This window comes from Triturus cristatus, chromosome 2_1, assembly GCF_964204655.1.
Source record: "Triturus cristatus chromosome 2_1, aTriCri1.1, whole genome shotgun sequence".
Classification (NCBI taxonomy): domain Eukaryota; kingdom Metazoa; phylum Chordata; class Amphibia; order Caudata; family Salamandridae; genus Triturus; species Triturus cristatus.
Window position 1 is genome coordinate 443,249,428 of NC_140581.1, and position 25,786 is coordinate 443,275,213.

Sequence of the window (25,786 nt, forward strand, 5' to 3'; positions counted from 1 at the left end):
CTCGGTCGACCTCTTCGCCTCACGCCTGGATCACCAACTTCCCCGGTTCTACAGTTGGAGGCCGAACCCTCTGGCGGAACAGACAGATGCATTCCTCCAGGACTGGCAGACCGAAACAGGCTATGCCTTTCCCCCGTTTGCGATGGGTCTCAGCCCAGGTTCGTCGACAGGGAGCGACCATTGTGCTCATTTCACCGATCTGGAGGTCTCAAGTTTGGTTTCTGGTTCTACTGGAACTTTCCTGGGATTCTCCAATCCCACTCCCCCACTTTCCAACTCTTCTCAGTCCGGACGGATGTCCTGATGCGTTGATCGAACAAGGTTCCCTGACTCTAATGGCGTAGCGGATTACAGGGGACAATGGGCGGTCCCGGGCCTTTCGGGAGCGGCTGAGACTTTCTTGTCCAAAGCCTGGGCCGACAGCACACTCAAATGTTATCGATCCACTTGGAGACGGTGGTCTCGCGTATAGGACCATCAATACCTTCAGGTCCGCCATTTCTGCTGGTCACGCTTTGGTTGATGGTTCACCTGTCGGAGAGCACCCTTTGGTTTGTCGCCTACTCTGGGGTATACGCCTCTCGCTTCCCTCGGAACCTCGTTATTCTCAGTTGTGGGATGTCAACAGAGTTTTGAACCTCTTCCAGTCTTGGCAACCGAATATATTCCTATCCAGGAAGGAACTTTCGGCAAAGATTGCCATGCTACTGTGTCTGATTTCTTGCAGGCGGGTCTCCGATGTCAGAGCTTTGGATGTGTCTGGTAGAATTTTCTCTCCCACTGGAGTAATGTTTACCATACGTAGACGCACCAAATGTGGGACGACTTCTGTCTCCTATCCTGCTTTCCCAGACTCCCCCAAACTATGTGTAGTTGCCTGTCTCAAGGCTTACGAGGAAATGACTGAGGAATTGAGGCCTCCTGGGGAGTGCCAGTTGCTCATTGCGCTCAAAAAGCCTCATAAGGCGGTGTCTTCCCCCACGATTGCCCGTTGGGTCCGTAGGCTCATGCAGGAGGCGGACATAGATTTACGGGCGTTTGGTGCTCATTCTACTATTCGGGAGTGCCTTGTTGCCGGCGGGAGAGCGGCATTAATTTTGCTGGATCTCTCTGCGGTGTTCAATACGGTCCCAGATGCACTTCTTTTGGCCCGACTAGCAGGGATTGGTGTGTCGGGAGCTGTCTGGGGTTGGCTCAGGTCTTTTTTGGAGGAGCGTGTTGAGCAAATCTGGCTCCCCCCGTTCTCCTCCTCCCCTCAGTTGGTTACTACCGGAGTCCCGCAGGGCTCCTCCCTTAGCCCTCTCCTCTTTAATATCTATGTCACTCCATTGATATATTTGGCAGAGGAGCTTGGGGCTAAGGTGATGGCCTATGCGGACGATACCCAGCTGCTCTTTACCTGGGATAAAGCGACAGACTCTGTTTCAGTGGCGCAACAGTGCTTAGCTTCCATTTTTAAATGGTTGCTGGACGCACAGCTAAAGTGCAATGAACAGAAGTCCGAGATCTTGCTATTTGGTAAATTCCCTTCTAATTTCCGAGAGCAGCTGTGGCCGCCTGACTCTCCACTGCCCTCAACCACAGGAAAGCCCGTAAAAAATCTGGGTGTATGGATCGATGAGAGTCTCTTTCTCGACACATATTAAGAAATTGGCCGGCTGCTGTTTTGGCCTTCTTAAGACTCTCAGGAACTTTTTCCCGCTTCTTCCGCAGGTGGCGAGATAAACAGTCACGTGTGCTCTGATTCTTTTTGTCATGACTGGATTACGCCAATGCACTCTATGCTGGCAGTCCTGGCTACCTGCTGAAGAGACTACAGGTGGTTCAGAATACGGCGGCCAGACTGCAATTGGGCATTTTGGCGAGGAACAGCGTGCACCATCAATTTCGTTCCCTTCACTGGCTCCCCGTGGTGGACAGAGTTAAATTTAAGTCTTTGGTTCTGGCCCATCGTGCTCTCCACGGGTGTGGCCCGCTCATTCTTCAGAGACGCTTCTCCTTCTATGTCCCTTCGCGAGCTCTTTGATCTATGTCCCATCGCTTTGCCCAGGTTCCTCGTTTCAAGTATCAGAGGCTAGGGGGCAGCTCTTTTGCTGTGAAGGCCAGCGTGGCCTGGAATGCCCTCCCCCTTGCCTTGCCAGTTGTGTTCAAAAGGAAATTGAAGACTCACTTCTTTGCTTGATAGTCTCTCTCATCACCCCTTTGGCATCGCGCCGGGACACTCCTGAGTATCCAAGCGCGCTATAAATGCATGTAACATAACATAACATAACTAGAGGGGCTATGGCCTCCAAGGCTTTTACTCTGGGAGCTCGTCTGGAAGACATCCTGAATGCAGCGGACTGGTCTTCAGACTCCACCTTTAAGCGGTTTTACTTCAAACCGGTTATTGACATGGCTCATTTGGTCGTGAGCAAACTTTAAACAAGCATAATCCTCGCCTTCGGTCCTGACATAGAATGAAAAATTTCCTAGCTAACGTAACGAAAAGTTTTCATTCTATTAAGGACTCGGAGGCGAGGATTATCCCACCCAGGGTACAACTTGGTTGACTTCTTCCCTCCCATGTATTGGAGTAAGTAAAATGTTTGATTTGATTTATTGTATTGCGATCCTGTACATGCTTTGACACGTTCTCTCCTCAGGGCTAAACCTTAGCCACTCCTGTCGCTTACGCCTTCTTTGAATTTTACAGGGGATTCGAATAAATAAGACTCCTGATGCGAGTTTGATGGCTGACTGAGCGACAAAAGAGGAAGCATGGTCACAGACAGAGGACTATCAGCACCCTGGGGACTCCTGATTGGTGCATTGGATGGGACATTCTATCTGTGGACACTCTATTGTTTTAATGTTTATTCCCTATGGTTCATGGACATAGTAGTTGTTTGACTTTAAAGTGGCTGCTATTCAATCAAAGTGAAGAAAGAATAGCATAATCCTCGCCTCCGAGTCCTCAATAGAATTGAAACTTTCCGTTACGTTAGCTAGGAAATTTTTCATTCTCTCTAATGTTCTCATGGTTGATAAAAGCAAGCTGTGATATTGACTATTAACGTAATCTAGTTTTGATAGGACCTGAGAGATTGACGCTTGGACCATGTGGGATAATCTTAGGTGCATAAAGATGCCTCGCTTAGCCTCCTTTTATTTCCTCCTCTATGGGAGCCGAAGCAAAAACATCTATTAGTCCTGTCTAGTTGAAGATATGCATAGTAAAGTACGGGAGGGCACACTAAGCCATGTATTCTGAGCAACCAAGTCCATGGGCAAATGTGTCGCTTTTTCAATGAAGTTGAACCTTTATTAACCATAACTTTGTATATTAAATTTTGGTTTGGGAACTTACCCTTGAATAATTTGTAAAAATTGAGTGCTTCCTCCGAGAAGGCAGGTTTTTCCAAAACAGTTTAGATAAACTTGAGATTGATTACCACCATATATGCCAGTGTCTTTTATATGCCATAACAAAGAAAAAGTGACTTTGTCATCTGATATAGGATGTTGACTCACTGAAAAATCACAATGAACTGCAACTGTAGAAAAGACCAGTTATTCCCAGTCTTTTACATATGCATAGCGGCACCACTATGGTTTCAGTGTGGCAAAATCTAACATGCCTTGACAAATGTAATCGGTCTGGAGTTGGCTGCCACCCATGTGCTTTTGCTTTTGCCTAAGCTTGTTTTGTGTTGTGTCGCGCTGTCTACTTACTTGGAAGAGAGCATGGACTGTATGTTTTAACCAGCAAGCAGGTGCTGGGTGGCGATGCGCCCTCTCGATCTGGAGCAACGCGGTGAGCCTGCACTTGGAGTGTTTATGTTTACGCGGAGCCCCCCCAGCATGTCAAAACCACTTGGTGTGATTTCGGATGCGAGGGGAGAGAGGAGGCAACATTGTGTGCCTGATAAGGGCACAAAGGAATGGCCGGACTTCCCAGTAACCAGGGGTGGTGTTAATACCTGCAGCCAATTGTCATTGGGGTACCACATGGTGCAAGGAATGCCCTGTTACTCAATGGGCCTCCTCAACGGACTATCACGACCAGAATGCACCTGGCTGGGGAATGTAAGAAAAGCAGCTGTACATCATTGAGCGGAGGAGGGGCGAGAGACCACCTGACTGGGTGTGGTCTCGGGAACAGCATAACATCGCTTGGCCCCCCAGGAACACCAAGAACACCTTGAGACTGGCAATGATGAAGCCGTTTGAAGGCTGAAACGCGTATGCCGAGCGTTTCAGGGACAGAATCTCTTTGCGCATGGAAAAATCATTAAAGCCCTTTTTTATTCCCCGGAGTTGTGTCGCGCTGTCTACTTACTTGGAAGAGAGCATGGACTATATATATATATATATATATATATATATATATAATATATATATATAGGTTTTTCGTGTGGATATATATATATATATATATATTACCTACTGGCGGTCGCCAGTAGGTAGTTCTAGTTAGGACCACGTTTCCATAGGAAATCCGCAACATTCTATTTTGAATAACTTTGGCGCCGGTCGACGAATCCTCGCGAATTTTTCAAAATAGGTGGGGCGCTACGCTCCGCTCCTACCCTGAAAGTCTCGGGGGGATTCGTCAAGCGGGGGCTGAGATAAAAGGGGGGTCCCAAAACGCGTTTTTCCCATGCATTTTTCCATAGGACCTTTAGACAGGGCTACAGCCGGAACGGCTGAACAGAATTTAATGAAATTTGGCAGAGAGGTAGTCCCCAGGTCAAGGAAGTGCCTTTTGTAGGTTTGGTGTAAATCTGTTCAGTAGATTCTGAGAAAATAGCCTTTAAATCAATATATATATCTGTGGCAGCTTACGGTGCGCTTACCGTGCGCTTACCGTAAGCTTACCGTACGCGTACGGTGGCGTGCGCGAGCACGATTCTGATTGGCTCTTGGCTCTTAGATCTTAGTAAACATTCGAATCGGTCGAAACCAGGAAGCGGCGGCTGCCATTTTCTCTCTCGCTTCCTGAGTTGGGCAGCAAAAACGAACCCCAAAAATGTGTAAAGAGGCAGTTTCATGAGATCCTAACCACCCAGCATTGATACAGGGGTCCCCAAACCACCCCCAAGCCCAAAAAAAAAAAAAATTTTTTTTCGGAAAATCGCCGATTACGCTTACCGTACGCGTACGGTAAAAAATTGTAAAAAAAATAAAATTATCCACATTCTCCCCCATATAACATCTAAGAAGTTAACAAAGAATACATTTCACAAAGATGCGCAAAATATGTCCCCCATCTCGTGCGTACATGGCCCATCCCGCTTAACCACCGCGTGACCACTGTGCGTGCACGGCACTAACTGCGTAAAGTGGGCGCGCGGTGCGCGAAGCGCACCGCGTGCTCACTGTGCGCGCACGGTGCGCGCACGGTGCGCGAACGAACTGCGTTAACTGGGCGCGCACGCCACGAATGGCGTAAAGTAACTTAGCATTTAAAAAACCTTGCAAATTCACTGAAAAAACCATAGGTTTCACACATGTTATAGTTAGCTGGACATTTTACTGATAAAAAACCAATGAAATTCCCCCGTTATAGTTACTGCAGGCAACTATAACTCACGCGACCGCAATCTTCTGCTGATGACATATGTGTCTTTATGAAAAAAAAATATTTGTAATATATGTAAAGCTAAAATTTAATGGAAGAAGACATGGGCAAATAAGTGTCTAAATACAGTATTAGCATCAGCAGAGGATTGCGGTCGCGTGAGTTATAGTTGCCTGCAGTAACTATAACGGGGGAATTTCATTGGTTTTTTATCAGTAAAATGTCCAGCTAACTATAACATGTGTGAAACCTATGGTTTTTTCAGTGAATATATATATAGATGTGTATATATGTATATATATATATATATATATATATATATGTATGTATGTATTTGGCTAATGCTAGACAAAATAATTACAGTTTTATACAACAAAGTAACGTTTTACTCTTTGGTCTTTTCTTAAGACTCATCTAAACCCAAGTGGTCACCAGAGTGTTTATTTCTGTGGCTTTAGGAAAGCAGTGTAAGGCAAAAATGCTTAGGGGAACAATGGACACTGATTGAGGATACATTGCTGTTCTTAAAGGAGTCTCGATGGTAGTAATAAAAGAGCGAAGCACCCGACCCATGTCTGGGGCTTTTCCATGTATAATTCTGCGCAACTGTCCTGGCCTTACCTGTCTCCACAATTTCTACCCTCCAGGTCCCAGAAATAGGAAGAGGTTTGACATTGGGCAAAGTGCCATTACACCATACCTAAACAAAATGTATGTACTAATCAAATATTTTAATGGGGAGTCCAGTGTTGCAATTTTCAAGTAAACCTGTTTGTAAAGTGTCAAATATAATACATTTATGAAATACATCTATTTACCTTTGTATGATGACATTTACTAAATTGTTGTGTTAGAGAAAATAATGTACATTCATCACCCAGCTTTTCAATAAAAGTGCTTTGTATTGCCACTGTTTGAAGTAATTTTTATTTGCTTGGTGACTGCACTCACTGAGGCAAAGATGAAGATTACTTTATTCTAAACTTAATGCTTACAAGACTTTTTTATTTTTGTTAGAAACCCAAAACAATATGGTTTATTACCTGTGCTCCCTTTGTTGGGGTATAAGCTCAAGGCAAATTGTCTATTTTGTTTTTTCTGATTTATATTTTTGTATCTAAACTTGCAGTTTGCAGAAAAATTTCAGGAATTCAAAGAAGCTGCACGAATAGCGAAGGAGAAATCCCAAGAAAAGATGGAGCTAACAAGTACTCCTTCACAAGTGAGTACATGTGATTACCTTCATAGTTAACTTTTTTATTTATTTTGTAGTGTGTTACCTGTATTTGTAGGTTTAAATCGTTTTATTGAAAACCAGTTCATTTCCAAAAGAAAAACATTTAGTATCAATTCAGTGGGTTCCCCAGATTTAAAAACCAGTGGCTGTATCAGACGGATTTACAAATAAACTTGATTCAGCGCTTATCCCACTATGTCACTCATTTGGCCCAAGAAGGCCCAGGAAAGGGGAAGGAGCAGGTAAGAGACAAGGCACTGAAAGTGAATACAATTGCAACACTCGACATATACCATTTGTCCTGCCCACTAATCCTATCCCCCCTAGAAGAAGAGTCTTCATTAATAAGCAATACTACCAACTCCTCCATACTGTAATCTAGAAAAGTAGTTACTCCAACAATGTCTTTATCGTGTGTGTGTGGGGGTGGGTGTGTGTGTGTGTGTGTACTTTCAAGAAGGGCCCTTTTTGAGTCCAACTGGTGTAAAATGTGCTATGCCAACGTCACTGGAGACATTTTGTTCTTAAAATAAAACATGTAATTTACTTCACTTGACTCAGTATTCAGAATTCCGAGCTGCCTTGAAAGTCCTAATGAGGCCTCATTTGAAGCTTCAAGCACAGCGGGAAATGAGTAGTGCTCTTGTGGGTGATGGGTGAGGACCCCGGGACCAGGGGTTGGTGCCCTTGCCTTCCATGTCGCAAAGTGCCCAGGACTAGGTCCCTCAGGCCTGTGAAGGGCTGTCCTGCTTGGTTGTGTGAAGAAGCTCTGACCGTGCCCTGGGTCTCAGGTCTGATTGGCCCAGGGGTGGAAGCCCCCCATCATGAGCTCCATTCTCCAGGCTGCTGTGTTGGAAAGTGTCTGGCATGGGGTCCCACGGGCTGGCAAGATCTCGTCTGCTAGCCTGGGTTAGGAAGCTTTGACTTTTTCCTGGGTCAGACCTCTGATAACCTGGAGGGTGGTAGTCCTCAATCCCTGAGCTCCATTCTCTGACCCGCCATGTACCAAAGTGACCGTGATGGAGTTCCACAGGGGTGGTAAGGCCTCCCCTGCCTGCCCAGATTGAGAAGCTTTGATCAGATCCTGGGTCAGAGCTCCAGCAAGCTTTGGGGTGGAACCTTCTGACTCCATTGTCTAGATCCCTGTGTCCCAAAGTGCCCTGGGCTATGTCCCACAGGCCTGAGCAGCTCTCCTTCTTGGCTGAGTTACGAAGCTCTGACAAACGTCCAGCTGGCTAAGGCGTGGAACCCCTCAGCCCTTGACTCCCTTCTCTAGCCCCCACTGTCAGAGCACATGACAGGGTCCCGCAGGGCTGTTCTGCCTGGCCGGGTGAAAAGGCTCTGACCTGTCCCCTAGGCGGACAGAAACCCGTTGCCCTAGCTTCCCTTCCCGAGCCCATTGTGTGACTTAGAGCCCACAACGGGGTCATGCAGCCTCAGGAATGTTTTCTCTGCTTGTTCGAGTTAAGAAGCTCTAACCAGGCTCTGGGTCAGAGCTCCGGTGGGCCCTGGAGTGAAAGATCCGAGCCCTGGGCTCCCTTCACTGACCTGCTGTGTCACTCCAAACAGGATCCCACATGCCTGGGAAGGCCTCCGCTGCCTGCCCAGACTCCGAAGCTCTGATTGGGTCCTGGGTCAGATATCCAACTGTCCTGGGGGGATGGAAATCACCAGCTCTGGGATCCTTTCTCCAGACCCCCATGTCCCAAAGTGCCTGGGACAGGGTCCAATAGGTATGGGGAATCTCCCCTACTTGTCTGGACCAAGAAGCTCTGACCTGGCCCCGGGTCAGAGCTCCAGCTGGCCTGGGGTTGAAAGCCAGTGACTTTGGGCTCTTTTCCCTAATCTGCTGTGTCCCTTAGATCCCAGAATGGGGTCCTGCAGGCCTGCACAGGGCTCTCCTCCTTGATTGGGAGAAAAATCTCTGACCAGCACATGGTCAGTGCTGTGTGAGGCCTTCCCACAGCCCAATGCCTGAGCCCCAGCCCAGGCTTTGAGAACCTGGCCTGGGGAGTCCTGACCCCTCCAAGGGTGAGAGGAAACTGACTCACGACAAAAGGTACAACCAGATGGCCATTGTTCATGGCCGGCCATCTAGTCGCTCTTAGGTCAACCATATCGTTGCTCTTAGCCTGCACAACTAGATATCGTATACAGTTAACTGTTCTTCCGTTAACTACTGCATGAAAACCAGTGCAGACTGAGTGAAGCTAAACTCAGCCAATTTTGAACAACAAACATTGTGTTAGACCGGCCATTTTAGTCACTCATAGACCAGCAATCTGGTCACTCAGCCCGGCCATCTGATTCTGCATTCAGTAGGAATGAATGTCACGCCCAGATAGCCAGGCTGTCCTTGAAGTCCTGATAAAGGCTCATTTAACGCTTCAAGCACAGCTAGGACTCCAGGAGGTTGGATACATTTTCTCGAATGTCCTCCTCTGTTACTCGATGTGAACAGATTACAAGAAAAGCAGGTAGTCTTCCTCCATATTAGTAGTAACAAAGTACTAGGGATATCCTTGTTGTCTCATTTTTTCTGAGATGCCTCATGGGCCTAGGCTGGCCCGGCCTGGGCCTCTGAGGATCCTTGTCCACGGTACCTGCCTTCCAGGCAGTCTGATGGGCCTGTCCACTGGACCTGCCTTCCTATTGAGCAGTTCTCCAGAACAAAAGGGGCCACCCAGTACCTCAGGGTCCTGGGCTGGACCAAAAATTATTAACAAAAAATGTTCCCCATGGGGAAGTGTAGCCCTGGACTTCCCCAGCAATAGAATTACACCTGTAGAACAGGCAGGCTTATGAAGCAGACATCCCCATTTAGGGAACCCTGCTCAGCGACAGCACTGTACTCCGATTCATTAGACACACTGGGTCTGTTTAGGGATGGACTGCTTGGCCACGTTCGGCTCTGATTTAAAGGAAAGTGCTTCCATTCCGTTGGACTGTCCTACTTGAGGTTCTGACTTTTGTGGTTTCCATCCATCAGGCCAAGCAGCCTGGCAGCTTGTGCCCCTCCCTGTGGACTGACCAGTGGATGGGGTCGGGTGGTGCTAGTCCCCAGTGCCACCTAGTGGTCTGGGACCCGCACACCGTTCGGATACCCTTCTCCACGAGGCACATTTCTGCAGCAGCTCAGGATAAACTTTCCATGCGGTGTCCCGGCCGCCCAGGCCCACACCCTTGTGTCTTGCTCAAGCTGAGCCTCGGCCTGCCTCTCCCTTCTTTTGCAGCGGAGAACTCTGGGTCCACTGGTCCCTCTGTGACTACCCTGTACCCCTAGGCTCCTGCATCAGGCTCCGGAGGGTGTGTAGGTCGGTCCGGGACCTGCACACAGCTCTTCTTCCTATATAGCAGGTGCAGCTACCTGGTTGATCCTGCCAGTAGCATATCTGTCTGTCGGTCTATCTTGTCTCCAAAGATTAAGGCATGCTCTTGTAAGTACACGTGTCTGATACTGTGAAACTGCAAATGGTTTATTAAATAAGTTATAGTTAGTTTGGTCACTCCATCTGTTATAACTGGTAATCCTAAAGCTAATGCATGCCAATGACCGTTGACCTCCCGAAGTCCATGCATTTATCAGACCAAGACAAATCCGAGCTTGCCTGGCTGCTTTGGTGACTTTAGATAACCTCGAGCTGATGGCACGTTACAGTGACATCGACGATACATTAGTATGTCTGCCCTATTTACTTTTGAGGATATTATCTGTGCCTACCCTGGACACAACATTTAATGGGGACTCAGGGTCCGATTCCGAAGAGGTAGCCTGTGGAACCGTACCACATCTGAGGAAAGGAGCAGGTGCTCAAATTACCCACTCCTGAATCGGGAGGTAGTGACGATAAATAACAATACAAGGCTCTTTCGTGGCCCAGTAGTTCAAATGAGTACACTTTAAATCCTTCACAGAGGATCCATTGGAGAGCAAGTCTGGTGCCAACAGCCTCTGTAATTTCAGAGGGCTTAGGGGTATTCAGTCAAATAAAATCGAGAAATAACAGGCCTGTGATGCCCTTAGATGTCCAGGGCTGCTAATGCACTACACTGAACGGATCACCTTGTGTCACCTTGTGTAACCTGCTGTACCCGTTTTATGATCGGGTTTGGGGATTGCAATTATTTTCTATGAATGAGGGATACCCGGTAAGTGCGAGTCATAATCTTATGTTGATTAAGTCTCTGGCCTTTGTACAAACCGACCGTTGCTACTACTGAGTGGATGGCTTAGAGTAGTCCTCGGGTCAGCCTTGCCGACTAGATGACCAGTTGGTGCCTGGCCGATCAGAAGGCCGGCCGGCACAGCTAACTGTGACTTGCGTCTCCCCCTGGGTTCTGTACACTCCCAGATTAAGGGGGCTTAATAGTTGAGGAAAAACAACTTACTGGGCAGGCCCACGGAGATAGGGTGTTGTTTAGGGGCTTAATCCTTCTTAGTTCCCCAGGTTTGGGCACCAGGAAGGTGGAAGCCACCCACCTGGGGCATCTTTAGCCAGTGGACTGGGTGACAGTCCCTACCCAGGTAAGATTGGCTGCAGCTTGAGAAGGACTTGTGTGGAGCAAAAACGGGACCCCGCAAATGACCAGCCCCTGGACAAATCGCATGGCATGGTGGTGGAGTGCAGGGGAGGAGTCTCCATGGTGAACAGTTCTGGAAATCCCTAACGAGAGGAAGGTAAAGCCATGGCTTTTGCCTCAGAGGCCCAGTACCAGCAGGCCAGGGCTCAAGGCACCAGCCAGGGTCACCTTCCCTCACCTAGGCAAGGTGGTGTTAGACTGAGGAGGTGTCTGGGTCCAACACATTGCTGTTGATCATTGCTCTATGCCTTCTGTGGCAACCAGAATGATTCACATACTACTTGGCTCACCTCATTCATAGGTCAACAGGTTTCGTAGTGTTCTTTGCATCTCCTCCAGTAGAGACTTGGGTGGTTTTTGCTGAATGCCTCTAAGCACTCTTCTGTGACCCTCAACACAAATGTTCTAGCTTTACCAGTTTGGACTTCATCGGATCAAAGCCCTTCACCGCCTTCTGTTTAAAGGACACCAGGTTCTGTATCTCTGCCCCTTAAGCCTCAAACTGATGTTCCAATGGCTGTACTCTTGTAGCAGATTTCTCCCGATTCTTCTCAGTACCAGCCACTTTATTTGCCAACTCTCCAAACTTGTCTATGATGGCTTTCATGTCTTTTCAGTGTTTTCTCAGGCAAGTTGCTTCTCAATTGTCTGATGGATCGCAATAGGGCCTGCTCTACAGTTGCAAATTCCCCTTCGTCCATGGTGCCATTATCATGTGCTCCCTTAATATATACCCTATAAACTCTATGGGAAAATTCTGATTGCATCTCAGCCTGTCTGCTACCTCACTAGGGAGGTGCTCAATGTCAGATAATTAAGTTGAATGTAGTGCCCAAAAAACTGCTAGCACACTCTACCCTCTTCATTCAGAAGTTCCTCAGCCTGTCCTTTACTGTTGGGGAATCCGGCAGGGACCCAGGCCTCAGTGCATCCCATAGGGTTCCATGACTTCAGCCAATGAATGATTCTCTGGGGTCAAAGATTAGCCTCCTCTGGTGAGAACCATCCCTCTTCAGCCATCACCGACATCTTCCCCTTTCAAGGTTCCCCCGGTTAAACCACCGTCCCAGCTTCAAAGAAACCTACCTCTACCGGACTCCACTCACTTCTTGGATCTCTCTGTCCTAGCTGCCACATATACAGGACTGCCTCTGCCCAGCATATAGGACACCGGACTGCATGCAGCATGCACCTATTCCACTAGGCTGAATCCAGCTGTGTGCAGGACCTCTGAGATTGTTCCAGGTGTGATCATAGCAGAGTCAACCTTTTCAAGGCTATGCTTCTGCACCACGTATTTGTTATGCCTCTACAGGACGTCGTGAGTCAAACTGGGAGACGGGCTAGGTCCCGCTCACGGGGCTCCAGTATGTGCTGCTGACTTGGCCACTGATTCGCCCTGCCCTCCCACCTATGCTTTTACATTTTTTGTTGTAAATTGCATTGATTTTCCATCCCTGTAACATGTTTCAAAAAAGAAATATGACATGTAAAACCTCTGGATAAGGATTGTCTTTGAAGAAAAGAGAGGCCGATAGCAGCAACTCCTGCCTGGATGAAAGGAAAAACAAGCATTTGCACTGCTAAGATGTCTGGCTTTATAGTTAATGCATGCAAACAGCATTTGAAAAGGCTTCTGTTTGTATGCTACCACATTACAGTCGCCCGAAGTGCCTGCCCTCTAAAACAAAGACAGGCTCCGAGGACCAGAATCTACTGGTGAGAGGAGGAGGCTACGAAAAAACCCTGCCACAAAATGACTGGCATCCCACCTCCCCAAACCATTGAAAACCAGTGTTAACTTTATACAGCTAGCAAATGTCCCCTAAAGAGCACTGGAGAGCAGTGTACTAAAGGCAAACAGACCCACCTCTCTCCAATAAAGAAGAATGTGCCCATGATTGAGGAGGGTGGAGGCATTAACATTCCGTCCTGGAAGGGGAATGTAAGATCACACTCTGCTCTCTTCCCTTCATCCTATGCATCCAGACAGAGGAAGACACTTACCGCCTGGAGAGACCAATCTTGAAGGCAGCCCCTGCCAGGATGGTGGGGCAGGATACAGAAGGTGGTGGGGTTAATGAGCGTAGAGGACAAGAATAAACCTGAACTTGAGGTGGGGGAGACTCAGCAGGGTGTGGATGGAAACCTGTGGGGGGCCTTGAGCTGAATGCCATGAGGGAAACGGCGAGGAAGCGATCGCTATGATAGGAAATAATCAGGGACTGCATTGTGTGGGATGCAACAGGGACAAACATGGACGTTACTGTAGCGGGAGGGTGAACTGGAAGCTGTAGCAGGAGAGTGTTATAGATTTTTTATTCTGTAAATGATAGATATGTCATTGGCATCATAACCTGAGGCACATCAACTTCGCAGACTTAATTAGAAATATTTGCCTTATATTTTACATTTGGGTGTTTATACCTTATGTCTTATCTGCACTGTGCTGGCCCACTACTACGATCTAGGAACCTTCTGTATTTTCCACAGTTAGGGTTCACAAGCACCTTGCTGTTTAAACTATTTTTTTTTAAAGAGCAATTTTCTCTTGCCCTGTCAACAGGTAAACTTCAGTTTTTGTCTTTTTCTCAGATCATTTTTATGCCTCATCTACTCACTTTGGCTTCGCTGCCTTGCTCACCTGACATAGGCTCTATATCCTTTTTCAGTTCGGTGTTACACATTTTGTGGTCTTTAGCAGTGTTTTCCTCCTTGCCTATATGGCCTGGCCACACATTCGAAAAGTTACTCCTCTGTGTGTTTCCCACAGTGATGCTGTTTTCTTTAGCGACATGTTGAGAGTAAAAAGACGACTCTGAATATACAACCCCTGAAAATATAGTAAACAGCAGACACTTTGGGACTGATTCACAATGTCAGTTAGGAGTCTGTGAATTAGTACTACAATAGTACTCTTTTACATATTCTTACCTGTCATTGTGAATTAGCCAAAAACGTCCTACTCCCTAAAACTAAAAGGGAAAAAAGTGTGAACTTCTTTCTATTTGTACTAATTGGACCTTTATACCCCCATTTTCGATGTTTTTGTAAATATCAAAAGCCTTTAAGCATATGCTGTCAATCGTGTATGTGCTTCGGTGTGACACAATAAAACTCATCATCTGTGGCCATTGTTGGTGAAGAGTGTTCCCTTCTCACCATTTCATAAATCAAATACTTGTATTTTTGTGGCTGGCGATATTCCTGTTTTAGCTTTCCTAAGCCTTGCCCCCTCATTCTTGACCTGCCTTCGACATAATCTATACACATTATTTCCTCCAGTGGATCTTCATTATTAGCCATAAGCATGTATCGTGGAGCATTTTTTGCAAGATATAGTTACACTTTTCCTTTAGTAAAGCAAATTTTTTTTATTAAAAAAAAAATATATTTTTTTTTAACAACCCACAGATAGGCTATACTTTCCAATATTGTGCCCCATTGCTTTAAAAAAGAAGCCAATTTTAAATGCAAAACATCTAGTCGCTAGAAATCCCATATGATAAAAAAACTCTTTCAGAAACCATTTAAAAAGGGAGGGTTAGAAGAAAAGGTGGCAATGTAGCCTAACAGGATGAAGCTAGAGAGGCTGTGAAAACTGTTATTGCTCATTTAAAGGCACCAGTACCCCATCATCTCAGTGGGTGGTAGTTGACCCACTTCGTTTTTCCACACCGTTAAGAAACGGCTTTTCTTTTTTTTTTTCTCTGATATAACGACAAGTAGGTTTTAAACAATGCAGTCCCACACAAAATCTTTGCAGGATGGGTGTAGCCAACTGTTGCAACTTTCCTGAACTGAAAATGCCAAATCTTCGTGTCCAGAAGGTGTGAACCAGCCTCTTTAAGCATCACCCTTCTGATAAACTGGTCAGAGATGTTTATATACGTTTCTTTCACCAATACAACTGATCCCTGTGGTTATATTGAAGCGTCGTGCCTCCCAGGCAACAATAATCCTGATTACTTCAGAATGGACTACGGTCGTCTACAGATCTTAGTAAAACCACACAACAGTCTGCTGTGTAAACTAACTTCCTGATCAAGGTACAGGGTCAACAATTCCATCTGAACTAAACATCAATGAATTTGACAGCATGGCTTCTGAGATCCGAAAATATTGTCACCTGAACTTGCCTTAAGCATGTTTGGACATCTTAAGGGAGTTTAAAAGACCACCTACAAGAACCCCTTATTTCCTCTAATGGAAAAGATTGTTTCTGTGTCAACAAAAGGTCCTGATCCCATAACTTGCTAAGAAGAAGTGATTCTTTCTATATGTGGATTTATAAAACACTTGGCTACCCCAATGGGGTTTCAAGGAGCTGCTGTAAAGTAGTTGGAAATCAATCACCTTAAAATAATCAAGTATTTAGCAACCTACGAAACTCCAGATAAGAAGTGCAGGCACAGAGTTTTGAGAGGGAGAAGCCACAGAATTTTCCTGAGGCATTTATGTATCCCGAAACAACTGACAGTAATCTTATTTATTTAATGATCCATAGAGAGCCCGGAATAGAACCAAACGACCAAGTTCTTATCTACCTTATTTGGAGTGGGCAGTGACCCAAGGTTATCTGGCCACCATTAAAGGCCCCAAAGGTTTGGTTGATTGTCCACCACTATCACCTCCGTCTTTTCGCCATTCAGTCTGAGGTAAATTTTCCTAATTTACCCAACCACCTCAGCAAGGCAAAGGTCACGTATCATCTTGCGCACTTGGTGACTCAATAATCTGAGTATTACTAGCATACATGAATAGGGACAGTCCGTGGGCCTCTACTAGGTCGGCCAAAGACCGAACATAGATATTGAACAATGCAGGGCTCTGGGAGATACCCTTACCCACACCATACCTCATGGAAGATGTAATACTGAAGACCTATTGGCTTAGAAAACACCTCAAACGAATGATCTTGTAGATAGAAGCCAACCAGGACAGGGCTGAATGCCAATTTCAGCTCATCTCTGACACAAAACTGAATAGGAGACTGTGTCGAAAGCAGCACAGATGTCTAATAAAATGAGAGTGGCAGTGCCGCTGATTCCAGCCAATTTATTACATTTGGATCTAGCCAGGCTAGATGGCCCTCTTTAGGTATCCTTTTTCAAAATTCCTATAATTAAAGATTTTCTTGACGGCCTGAAAAATGTTAATCTCCTACAAAGATTCCTTCACCTCCCTGGGATCTTAATTTAGTTTTAGCAAAGTTGTTAGAAAAGCGAATGGGCTCTCATTTTGGGCTGATTAACAACGCTTCTTTGCAGCCTCAGTCCTGGAAGAAAGCTTTTTTGGTGCAATCACTAAAGCCTTTAAGTTTAGTGAGATTTAGAGAGCATTATATTACATTCCACTCTCAAAGAGTAGTCATGGGTAGTCATGAGGATCCATCCATCATTGGTTTCAAAAGTGCCCTCTGTTTTTTATATCAACCAGATTTTGGGGTTGATTTAGAGTCTGGCAGAAAGGTACTCTGTCACAAATTTAATGGAATTTCCCTCTGCCTTATTGTCCTTATTATTAGGATATAATGTACTTGTAATAAGTTAGTTGGGAAATTAGTCATGTTTGTGACAGAGCACCTGTGCACCAAACTCTAAATCGGCCCTATAACTCTACCAGTTTTCTTTAGCAGTCCTAGTAACCCCATCTGAGAGTTCTTCACGTTTGCTTGATGCAGGAGAGTTTTAACGCAATTACTTGGACAAAATCATAGATTTATGTAAATCCAATCAATTATCCGTTAACAATGGTCCGATGTGCACTGGGCTCGCCGTTTCAAAGCTATCCATCTCTCATTGGATAGTCTATTTTATTTCCATATGGGAAGACACAGCTAGTTCAACTAGCGGTAAAGCACATGGTGGCTGTGAAGTATTTATTTAACAGATGTGAATGGCGGTCAATCCACACTTTGTTGACGATGATGCTATGGCCAATCGAGCTGTGTCGAAAGACCTTTTCGGATTATGATACAGTATGCTTTATGACTTCTGAAAACGTTTTTAATGTGCTGTATGGACAAGAGCTGTTAAGGGGAAGGTTGTTAAAGCTTGCTACTCGATTCTGAAGTTTAGGACTATCAGTGAAGATCATACGATGCAGAAGACTTAATTTATTGTTAGTCCGGATTTTTCGTTATAGTCATGAGTTCCCTGCCCTTCTCCCTGCTTTATGTTTTGGTCAGTTTTTCAGAGTGTACTATTCTCTTCTTCATGAATTTGTCAAATCGAACCGCCTCTTTGAGGCAGCTGCCACTACAGGCATGATTGTGTATGGAAGCCCTAAGATTTCTTAAAGAAAAAGTGTGTTTATTTAACTGTTCTCATGTAAGCAAGCATATCAGACTGCTCTTGTCCGCTCTATTTAGTCATTGTAGGCAATATTCTCTCTTCCTAGGTGCTGCAATGTTGAAAAGGTCATCGCTGATATAATGACCTATTATGCAGTTAGATTGATTGGACTTTTTTTTTTTACCTGAATAGACTTTTTGGATTTAATTCTCTGCATTTCGTTATGATTACCTATTCACCCTCTCACATCTCTATATTTTGAATATCCGTATTCTGTGGTCCTTGCACCCTGTGGAAAATTATTCTAACTTTTAGAACTTCAATGAAGATGCCTGCTTCGCTGAACCAGGACTACAAGTAAGTAACCATTTCTTCCAGAAACAGCTTAACTGCTTGCTTTTTATCTGAAGTTGTCACGCACCCGCCCAATTCGATGCTGGCAAGGCTTGTTCCTGCAAGCGGACAAAATGTGGCTATCCCACCTCTCCCACTAGCAGCCCTCTCCACCCACTGATAATAAAGTGATCATCGGACAAAGCACTTTTTAGATTCTTCCTTTGCCTGCTTGTTCAAACGTAACTGTACATCAACATTACACCGCCATCTTGGCTTAGGAGGTTTTCTTCCTCATCCAATCAGAGTTTTTCCCATTAGACTCCAATTTGTTGATAAAAGCAGTTACTTTGTTGCGAGGCAGCGATCCTCTATCAATAGCTTAGCTTATCTAACATATGTAAAGAAAATGTGACTGACACTCAAGCAAAGTTATAGCTGTAGGGACATATGTATATTTCCTAAAACCAAAGGCTAACCACAAAGATCCACCTTTCCCTATGCCCGCTGTTACACAACTACTGACCAATCCGCTTATGTAAAAGAATGATCAACAGAGGGCAGGGCCCAAGCCACTCACTCTATACTTCTTTTATTTCTGGCTTGACAGCGCATCCACCTGTACGGTCTGTTGTTACCAATTCTTCAAAGTATATGCAGAGCTGGCATGGGCTTTGCCCAGAGCACTATTTCTCTCTCTTTTGCACGTCATGCTCTTGGCTGTTTGGTGTCTCATTATGCTTTGTATGGAGTCTTGGCATTGCAATGCACGAGAAACAATTTTACAACTGAAAAGATGCTCTAAATCATAACACTTTAATTTTGTTTCATACATACATTGTATACAGAAATCGGGGCTCATTTTCAAGCTTGTCTTTTACGATAGCTATCCTGTGTTGACCTTTTCCAGATTGAAAGTCTGAGAACAAGATGTTTCCTCCTAACCAAAGTCTAGCAAGGTCAATCACAAGATGTGTGATTTCCTGAGCATCTTGCAGGGGGCCATGTAGGCATGTTGATGCCATCATATTTATGCAAACCATAACGTTCACCAAAACCCACATATTACGCCCACTCCCATTATCCCCATGCCCTCGGACAATAGCCTGTGTGCTGGTCAGGTAGTGAACACCAGGCTTCTTCTTTGGTCGGGAAGTAGTCATGAGGGACCTGCTGCTGCTGTGCTTCTGTCCCTTGCAGAGATGAGGCTCTGATCACTCCCCAGGTGTCGTCTTCTGCCCCTCCTGTTGTACCTCATGCACATATGTGGTGTTTAATATACCGTCCCCTCTCCTGCAGCTCAGAGGCTCCTGCACTGTCTATGTCAGGGTAAGGAAATGCCCTCTCACTGTGCTCCTTCCTGCTTACACCTTACCCCACTAATTTGCCATGTTTGTGTAACTTGTCCAGTATTATTTCTGTGTGTTTTCTGTGCTATGATGTTGATTGGGTGTAGGTCGTATTGTTTTCTACTGCTAAGTTTAATCTACTTTTCTTCACATTGCATTGACACACTTTGTAGGTTTACTCTTTCAGTGGCCTTCAACAATTCAGAAACTGCGAAATCTTTCAATAGTGCCGTTGCCTATGCCAGTGTTGAAGATGACCCTTAACAAGCCCCATTTCCAGCACACAATTTTTTTTTTCGACATTGTGAAGTCAATGTGTGCTAGTAACACACATTTTAATTACTTTTGCTTGCAATTTCTCTTTATATTTCACTTATCGAAGTAATTTTCAAGAATTCACAAAGTAGCATGTTTCATTGCAATCAATATATCTCTTAGAACTTAAGCCAGGCCTATTGACTTTGCCAATTCTTCGTCTTTTCTTGTGTTTTTGGTACGACTTGAACGCTGGCAGAATAGAAACCTAAGGCTTTGTTTTACTGCACTTAAAAAGAATAACAAATAGAACACCAGCTTGATATCTGTCTGACAGATTTGCCTCAGCAGACTAACAGCAATGTAAAATTATTACTTCTAGCAGACTTACTTAGCTAGTGTAACAAATATGAGCAAAAAACCAGTACAAAGTAACAATGAAAGCAAAACGTAAAACTCTTTTTCTGTGGTGTGTAAAATGTTTATATTTATGTGACTAATATAGTAAATGTGGTTATTTTATTTTTATTGAACAGTGTAAATGTAAGTTCATTTTAATCATATGTACATCGGTTTATGCAAACACACATCCACAAAACCATTGTTTAAAAAAAAAAAAAGGCCCCAAAAAATAGAGCACGGAAATAGTTTCTCATTATGCAATTTTATTGGACTTTTTTAATTTGATTTCGTCACAGAATCGAAATAAATAGAAAATAAATGCACTGTCCACTCAGTTACTGAGTGTGTGACTTACCCCTTCAGGATTTACAGATAGGAAGAAACTGTCGCTCTGCAGAAATGAAAAACAAAATAGCTTGGCATAGAACATTACCTTCATGTGCAAGTAAAAAATCCAACACTGATGGAGAAATTACTTTTTATCTTTAGACTACTGGAATGTTTGGTTAACGTTTTGTGTTGTATGTCTGTCTGTATGCCAGAGATTACTCTTGACCTTTTGCGTGTGGTACTTTGTGTTCTGATAGATACATCTACCTGCAGATTCCTTACCTTTTGAATATCCATATGTGCCAGCTTAGACCGGAAACCTTTTGATAGCTCTCCCACACCGATAGGAGGCACCGGCTCCATCATCGCTTCACATGCGATACGGTGTGTAACGTCACTGGATCCATGAAGCACCCCCTCTTCATAATGGTGTCAGTTTTCCCACACCTTTGACGCATTCGGGAGCTCTTTAACTCTCCTCAGGAGATCCGTTGTTTTTCAAGGTTTTCTTCAAATACAACCTGATCTGACCATGATATTGGCACCTTTAGTAGTATGTAAAAGAAAGAGAAGCCAAGATGTTTCTGCCACAAGTGCAGGATGAAAAAAGAGCTTGGCAGAAATCCCACCCAAGATTAAGATCGCAGTCTATGCACTTCTCCGAACCTTCCAACAAAAAATCATAAGAAGCAGCCCATGAATCCTGTCCTCAGTCTTCAAAAGACAAGTCACCGATGTTGGTGACACCTCAACCACCGTCTGAGATCACAAAGCGGTCACCCCATCGCCGACTCCTTTGATTCCACCTTGACCCACATCGACATCGACTTCGGTGCCTACGACTCCAACTCCAGCACCATTCCCAATAATTCTTGTGGCATCGTTTCCCTGACCTGGGGATGATAAGATGTATCATCTATTCCCAGCTCTGGGTACAGATCAGAGACAATTTTTTTTTAACAACAGATTTTATTTCAGAGACAATTTTTTAACGCCATGTTCAGCATGTTCAACAGAGCTATGATACCATCTGGTGGATTGCTGACCCCATGAGTACACTGGCTTATTCCTTGGGAATTGTTTCTGCATCATACCAGCAAGCACATTCTTGCCTTTTATGCCACTGGCTTAGTTTTACTGACTAATTACGGTTCCCACAACTCCAGCACCACAAACAATGCCATCTCAACTCGTTCTTCTATCCAGATAGTGATTGCACTGGCACTGCAGCCAACTCAACCAACCAGAGACATCTTAAGGATTTTTGGGGGCCCTCAGCCAAACGTATTTTGGGGGCCCATGTTCCCAACCTGATCCAAATTCAGCTTTTTGATGCCCATGATTGGCCCTGACACTGATAGTGCACAGGCTCACTGGTCCAAATTCTACACGTGTCTGTAACTAATATTGAGAGGTAGCAATGTATTTTCAATATTGTAACACACCAGCAGCTCACTAATGTTATTGCAAATATTCTCTGTGACTACCCTCCCATTTATCATATGTGTGGTCCTGTTTTGATGGTAAAGAAAACATTTGTTTGTATGTTGCGTGAAACTTATACCCATTTCTCCGCAAAATGTCTGAAATAAACTCCCACATGTCACCCACATTAAAAATAAATTTCAGTAAAACAGTATCTAAAACAATCTGTTTAAGAATTATTCAAGGTCATCAGGGATAGACTCTCTGCAGAACATAGCTGGCTCTACCAGGGGCTCCTCAAAGGCCGGGGGCCCTGAGTCAGTGCACACTTTGTCCATGCCTTAAAACGTCTTTGCCACCAGCGCTGTAATCTTCTCCACCGATGCTGCTGTCGACCCCGCCGGCACCCCTGCCTTCATCTACAGAACAACTAGTGCCGCAGTCTTCAAAGGGTCCACTACTACCTTGCCTCATTGTTCCCAGAGAGACGTGCAGAGATTGCTGGAGGAAAAACGTTTTTTCTTTGGAGATGACTCTCAGGAAGGAGATGAGGACAACTGCTCTCAATTGACCCGTACTTTGAGGGTTCGCAGGAAACAAGCGCTCTGGACACACCCTTCTGTCTCCTACAGGTCTTCCACCTTCAGAGATGACATCATATCAATCAGTGTTGCGCAAGGCAGCAGAAATGTTAGACTTAATATTCCAACTCTGAATTGAAGTCTAACATATTGATTGAGGTTCTGCGTTCTACCTTGCAGACCTCGGAACCTCTGCCTTGATGAAGTCCTTCCTGGATATTTGGGACAAACCTGCCTCCGCTGTCTTCAGATCATTAGCAAGACGGTATCAGCCTGAACCTGGAGATCCAGTTTTCCTTTGTTCACATCTGTCTCCAGAAAGTTTGGTGGTCTAAGCCTGTTGTTCATCAAAATTCCCTTTGCTCATTCAGAAAGAGTCCAAAAGAATGGAACAACAAAAAAGATATTCACATCTGCATCTGAAAGCATGACTCTAAAATAACTATCTCCTAAGCAGATATATTCATGCCCTGCTATTCTCAGCTCAAAATGTCATCAATAAGTTACCTTCAGATAACCAAATTCACCTCATTGAACTGCATTATGATGGCGAGGCAGCGTCCTGACAAGTCATTCACTCAGAGCGTGATACAGCTGACTCAGTCACAAGAGCTATGGCCGCTACAGTATCAGTCTGCCACCATGCATGGCTGAGGAACTCTGGCTTTACACAGGAGGTACAAAACACCCTCATTGTTTTTTCACGCCATCTTTTATTGAAGTTTTATATTCACTCTGGCAGCACAAATGCTGCCACATTGCCAATTACAAATGTGTGTAGGATATTGCAGTTAAACAATTACATAGTTAAGGATTACAATAGCGTGAGGATTCCAAACAAAGTCAACAGAACTTAAACCGTGAGCCTAAAAATCCCATCTACTTAAAGGTAGACCCAAGCTGATTACAGAAATATGCTCAGCATATCCAAGAGTAGAGAAAGAGAGGGGTGAATTCTCACAACACTGAGAAAGAACTGCAGATCGAATATCACAGTAACACTGTGCACATGTATTATCCTGCTTTCCAGAGGGAAGGGTGCGAGGGGGATCAGGTCAGGCATGCCCAGAAATGTCACCAACTTTGCTAAGCGCATTATGGCATGTCAAGCAGAGCCATCGGCACTGTCTGCGGTCCCCCCAAAACTGGAGAGGAGTGTATCCCACACAGCTGCAATGAGTCTTCTCTTCTCTCCCTCACCTCCTCCTGCTGCAGGTCTGTAGCCTCCGCCTCCCCCATTTATTGTAGCAGCCTGCCAATGCACCATACTCTGAAGCAACGAGGCCTTCCAGTTCATTGCTAACATCGATGTGCCATAAACAACACCAAATCAATGAGTCCAGTAGCTACACCTCCCACGTTTCGACACTTATAAAGACCCAGTAGACCATTAGCCACCTTGTCTTGATCTGATTGGCCAGTAGCTCGAGTCAGGACTGCGCAGACATCTACTCATAGCACGCAAATCATCAGGCTTGCCCAGAACATTTGCAGCATATCTAAACTATGTGGGCGCAACAGCACGGGCAATTAGGTAATGTGACTGTCCTAGAGTATATTCTATGTAATCTAGCCGGGGTATGATAAGCCCTATGTAAGATGTAGTATTGGATGAGCTGAAAGCAGGCATTGGGGCAAACCTTGGGCGGGTATGTCAGTACCCTACCACGTTCCTTCTGGGTCTGTCCACGTCTTAAATCATGCTCCCAAATGTGTCTAAGAGGAGCCAGTGGGTCTTGAGGCATGTGCAAGACTGCTTTCAAAAGCCCAAAAAACAATCATTGTCCCTCAACTGTAGTGTGAAGTGCTTGTGCCAGAGGGTGTGGAGCAGGCTTAGTATCGGTAATGCCTCTGGTGCAACCGCAAGGTCCCTATGTGTCAGGAGCAGGCCCGCAGGCAGACCCATCTGCTCCGGCCGCAAGTCGAACGGGACAAGTGCCCCCTCCTGAAATAAGTGACTTAGAGTGGTCATGCCTTTGGAGTCCCACCGCTACCAGCATCCCAAACAGTCTCATCCCCAAAAAGTCCAGATAGAGCGCAGGGGAATCTCAGGAGCATACAAGAAAGCATGCAACGCAAGCTAGAGCGCCCGGTGGTGGCATACATATGCCATGGGCAGGAGGCCATTAAGAGGCACAGATCATTCTGAAGAAATAACTTCTGCACTAAACTAAGCGCTCGGGCTGCGAGCCGGAGCCTACGTCCTCCAAGATGTGCCCAGCCAACCAACAGGTGGGCCACTAGAGCTAGCCAGCTAGATAATAGTGCTCGAACAGCGGGGCACCTAGCCCTCCACTCTCTGTCGGTGGTTGCAATTTGGGCGAAGAAACCCATATCCTTTCTCTATTCTATATGAGTCCTCCCAGCATTGCATTTATCATCCAAAACGTACTCTGGGGAATGGGCAGTGTCAAATTTATGAAGAAATATAGGAGGCGCTGCAACATCACCATTTTAGAGGGAACCATATGGCCCTGCACTTTGAGTGAGAGAGAACACCAAAAAGCAATCTGAGGCCGCAAGAAAGATATTGCCCACATAAGGTTGCCTTTAATTAAATCACGAGGCATGTGATAAATGCTAAAACCCAGGTAGCGAAAGTAGGTAGGCTACCACCTAGCTGCAAGCATGTCAACTGCAATGCCACACGGAGGACAATCTAGAGGAATTAAGAGCAGACACGATTTAACCCAATTGACTCTGAAGACCGAAGTAGCTCAAATCATCTGGGATGCGGGCGATCCCAAGCTATACTGTCCTGAACATCTGTATGTACAGTAGGACATCATCAGCATATGAGGAGATGATGTGGACTTCGCTGCTCACCAGGATAACGCAGTCAGTGCCAGATTGCCAAAGACGCAGTGCTAGGGCTTCACCGCTAAAGCAAATGGGAGCGAGGTCAACCCTGGCATGTACCCCTGCCAATCGGAAACGGGCTACATTTCCTATGACCTATCTTCACGCTAGCCGATGCTTCGTATAAAGAAGCTTGATAAACCCAAAAGCCTACCCTGATGCTCATGTGTTGTAAGACTGTAAACAACTCAAATCAAGGGTGTCAAAAGCTTTCTTGAGGTCTAGTACCAGGCAAGCGGAACAGGGCCAGTGTGATGGCGCACCCTCCATTATTCAGTGCGGTTGACGGAGATTGAGCCGTGAATATGCCCAGGATAAATCAGTTCTGATCAGAGTGAACCAGTGCGGGCATATGTTTCAAAAGCCGTGCTGCCTGCACCTTACAACAGTACCAATCACTGTCAGGAGCCTATAAGAGGAGACCTCTAAGGGGTCCCGCCCCAGCTTGAGGAGGAACACCAGAAGGGCCTCCCTCATGGCTGGGGTTAGATGCTCGCTGCAAGGGCGGCAGTGTATAATTTCACCAATTTGGAGGCCAGTAAGGCTTCATTGGTCTTATAAAATTGAATTGGCAA

At 45.3% G+C, this 25,786-nt stretch overlaps 1 protein-coding gene across 3 annotated transcripts in view; it reads left to right on the plus strand.

Annotated features, from left to right (window-relative positions):
- HOMER1 (homer scaffold protein 1) overlaps nucleotides 1–25,786 on the plus strand; it is a 966,005-nt gene that overhangs the window by 415,057 nt on the left and 525,162 nt on the right. For all 3 annotated transcript variants that reach the window (XM_085632251.1, XM_085632250.1, XM_085632249.1), the window contains exon 3: nucleotides 6,693–6,785. In XM_085632251.1, coding sequence (XP_085488377.1) covers nucleotides 6,693–6,785 — 93 coding nt within the window. The remainder of the gene's footprint in view (nucleotides 1–6,692; nucleotides 6,786–25,786) is intronic.